This window comes from Belonocnema kinseyi, chromosome 7 (assembly GCF_010883055.1).
Source record: "Belonocnema kinseyi isolate 2016_QV_RU_SX_M_011 chromosome 7, B_treatae_v1, whole genome shotgun sequence".
Taxonomy (NCBI): domain Eukaryota; kingdom Metazoa; phylum Arthropoda; class Insecta; order Hymenoptera; family Cynipidae; genus Belonocnema; species Belonocnema kinseyi.
In genome coordinates, this window is record NC_046663.1 from 131968640 (window position 1) to 131972661 (window position 4022).

Consider the following 4022-nt stretch of genomic DNA (forward strand, 5'->3'; position numbering starts at 1 on the left):
TTGTATCTTGGACGCCTTTTTGCAATATTTTCACATATTCCAACCTGCCAAAGTTGGCCACTTAAATTCACGCAGAGCAGTAAATTAGAATTTCCAGACAGATATCGTTTGAAGATTAGAGATCATATGACATCAACCTCTCCAGTAGTGTCCTTCATCTTATTCCACAATGAGTCATCAAGCTAGTAAGCTACTTAGTCAGCAGATGCCCCGCTCAAACATCAACGACCAGTACCTGTAAGTCACCCCCCACTTCGTCATGGCCGGTCAATGATAAGTATATGTGGAATAACATAAAATAGTAAACTGTGAAGATTCAATTCATTTAATCTCTGGTCATAACGAAACCTCAACGACTGCATAATGGGTACAAAACGAAAAAAGACCATTGAGTTGACTATTGAAATGAAGAAAAAAGTTTTGGATTTAATCGATAAAGGTGATAGTCAGCGGAAAAGCGCTGAAGCTTTTTCTATTGCGAATTCAACTGTTGGGAACATTAGTAAAAACAGGAGCGAGATTCTCAGAGCCTGGAATGAAAACTGCTGCAGTGAAAAAAACGAAAATTACGGAAAACTCAAAATGAAGAGCTCAACAACTTGATTTTTGAGTTTTTCTGTAAATGTCTTTCTATAGATATTCCAGTCAGTGGACCTATGCTTCAGTCAAAAGCTAAAGAAATAGCAGAAAAGCTTGGTAAAGAAAAACTTTTGGATTCTCTGCGGCGAATCAGCAGCAGCGGATTTAGAAGTAGCAGCGGAATGGAAGTCAAAATTGCTGAATTTATTGAAGGAATACGCTCCTGAAAATCAATTTAACGCTGATCAATTCGCATTACTTTATCGACAGATGTCATGAAAAAGCTTGGTGGTCAAAGGAGAAAAATGCGCAGGTGGAAAGCTTGCAAAAGAAAGGTTAACTGTACTTGCCTGCTGCAGTTCTACTAGAGAAAAATTAAAGCCATTGGACATCGGAAATGCTGAACATCCTCGTGTATTCAAGGCAAATGGAGTCGATCCAAAAAATCCTCCCATTATTTGGCGTTCCAATAAGAAGGCATGGAAGACTGGAAATTTGTTTGAAGAGTGGCTCACCGATTTGAATCAACAAATGAAAAAGTCGAACCGGAAAATCCTATTACTTGTTGATAATGCCACTAGTCACAATGGTACAAAAATATTGAGCCGTGTAACTGTGAAATTTCTTTCACCTAGTCTAACATCGGAAGTTCAACCGCTGGATCAAGGAGTAATACCAGAAACAATTAGCAAATGCTTTCAACGCTCAGGTTTCAAAGAAAGAACAGAGGGAATTGATGAAGACAAAGATGTAGGCTTAGCTGAGGTGATAAATTCTTTTTCACCTGAAATTCAAAATGACGTACTCTCAGTTGCTGAGATTGATAACGCTGATGCTGAGTTGATTCTTCATGAAGAAATACCTACAAGTCACAAGCCTCAGCTAATGGATAGTTTGTTTAAGGTGTAAAGTGACATCGAGAAACAACTCTTCTGCAACAGTAACCAAGCAAATGAAAATTATTGATTATTTTGTCAACTCTAAAGAATGAAGTAGTTGCAGATACTACACAGAATTTACCCTCCAATTTGTCTCATTTAATACATATCGGCCCTTTTTAGGGCCACCAATTATTTTTTACGAGGAATTTTTTTTCTATTTAACACAGTTCTTTTGAGTTGTATTTTGCTGCTTATTTCATTCATAGGTGCGTGTAGTATGTACATATTATGAAAAAACAGGGGTTTTCTAACATAATTTCTGCAAGTTGGCCACCTGTCTAAGTTGGCCACATTTTGATGGAACCGCGGATGGCCGACAGACAGGTTTTACTGTATACCAAATAATCGATTAATGCCATGGATTATATGCTCACATAGGAGCACAAAGTGTATTTCTAATGCTAAATAAGCATTTTTATTATTCTCATTTTGCTAAAGTAATTACAAGAAGATTAGAAAGTTGCGACTCCTTCCAGAAAAATAGCCACAAACCAAAACTGCTATGCATCCAGAGGAGGGTACAAATACATTCTGTTCGCCGTAGATGCATTTATCAAACATGTACCTAAAACAGTACCCCATTAAAATGAGCACCGCAAAAACAGTAATAGCCAAAATATTTAAGGACTACATAGGAAAATACGGAAAGACCGAGAAAATAGTCACTGATCATGGAACCCAATTTACCTGTGATCAGGGGGGAGGGGGTGACACGGTTTTCGCTTTTGCATTAGAGACGCGAGTCAGTTTTGTAAAGAGCAGCGAGTCGTGACATATTGGCGCCAGCCCTGCGATACCCTGTCTGCTCCTAATGAAATGGTTATGGTGGTAAGTATTACGGTTTGTAGACACTGATGTCTTTTAACTTAAAATAATCGAATAGCTCTGACGGTTTTATGATTACATTGATTTTTTAATTTTAATATATTCTTGTTTCCGCACTTTTAGATTATTGTGATAGTGTGTAAAATTGGAGCTTTAATGGTTTTTGAAATTTAAAAAATATTTCAAGATCCTTAATATCTTTAGGAAAACTGTAAAAGTAACGTTAATGACACTTTTTAATTATCGTTGACTTTCGACATTTATTTAGACTTACATTAATTTATTATTAAATTCAAGTATTAAAGTAAATTATAATTTTAAAATAATTATTTTCCTGCAATCAGAATGATGCATGAATTTTGACAAAAGATTCTGATATGTCTAAGACAAAAATGAAATTGATCTTGAAATATTTTTAAAATTTCAAAAACCATTAAAACTATAATCTTACACACTATTACAATCATCTAAAAGTTCGGGAACAAGAAGAATATACCAACAGTTTTAAAATCAATGTGGTCATGAAGCAGTGTCTTTACTCCATATTTGATTTATATCTCCACCCTTGCTTGGTTCAAGCTTAAAGTTTTAAAATTATCCACTAAGCTCAAAATATTACAAGAACTGCGAAAAATACTAAATCGCCCATGATTCCAATCAGCTTTGATTCAAATGTAGGACGTCGCGCTAGTGTTTCATTTTCTGCCGTCCTTCACAAAACTGACTCAGTGCATTTGTATGTGCGAGTCACCCCCCTTTTTTAATCAATCGCTCGAAAACTTAAAATACGGGGCAATTAACCCAGTATTCTCTTCAATAAGATATCCTAAATGCAACATAGTTGAATTAATACATACAGGATTATCCAGATTCTTCAGGACGTTCAAAAAAGATCGTCCCAAAACATGGTGGAGTTGGATACTCATAATTAAAAACTGTATGAATTAAACGCACCATGAAACGACTGAATTTACAGCAATTGAAATTCAGATCAATAATAAAACAAATAGAGAGTAAAAAAATTGGTTAAAATTATCCCCATCCACAAATAATGAGGGGTACCATAGAAAAATAGAAATGAGAAAAGAAAAAATTATCCGACATGGTAAAAGAAGAGCAGACATGTTTAATCAGACTCACAAAATCATTAAATTAAACGTTGCTGATAAAATCCTTTTAAAAATGCTGAATAGATCAGTCAAAAGCAACAAAATATTGGCAAAATTCTTGCAAATATGCGACAGACCCTATGAGAAAAAAAAGAAATAAAACCAGGTACATTTATTCTAGGGGATCCTGGGTAAGAAGAGGAAAAAGGTGTGTATCATTCACAGGATTTAAGGAAATACATTCAAAGAAAAGAAGAGGGAGACAGCGGCAACTGATCATAATTGCAAGAAAATTAATAATATAAGAAGCAAATCCAAAAGTTTAGAATAACAAATAAATAAACGCCTAGGAAGTGAAAATAGAGAAAAAGAAGGTAAATATAAGCTACAGAAATGTTCAATAATAAAAGGAACTCAGAGAATAGGTATAAACTTAGGTTGGAATAGAAATCGCGGTTAGAAATTTGGACAATTTAATTTAGAAAATTAAAATTAATAGTACCAATGAATAATTGTACACAAAAGTAGTCACTAAGTTTGCTAAAAAGAAAATAATTACAAGAAAAAA

At 34.6% G+C, this 4022-nt stretch overlaps 1 protein-coding gene across 1 annotated transcript; it reads left to right on the forward strand.

Annotated features, from left to right (window-relative positions):
- Positions 1-363: 363 nt before the first annotated feature.
- Positions 364-1488, forward strand: LOC117176681 (tigger transposable element-derived protein 6-like). Its single transcript, XM_033366934.1, has 3 exons — positions 364-550; positions 637-750; positions 893-1488. Exons 1-3 carry the CDS (start codon positions 364-366, stop codon positions 1486-1488), a joined length of 897 nt encoding a protein of 298 aa, XP_033222825.1.
- The last annotated feature ends 2534 nt before the right edge of the window (positions 1489-4022 follow it).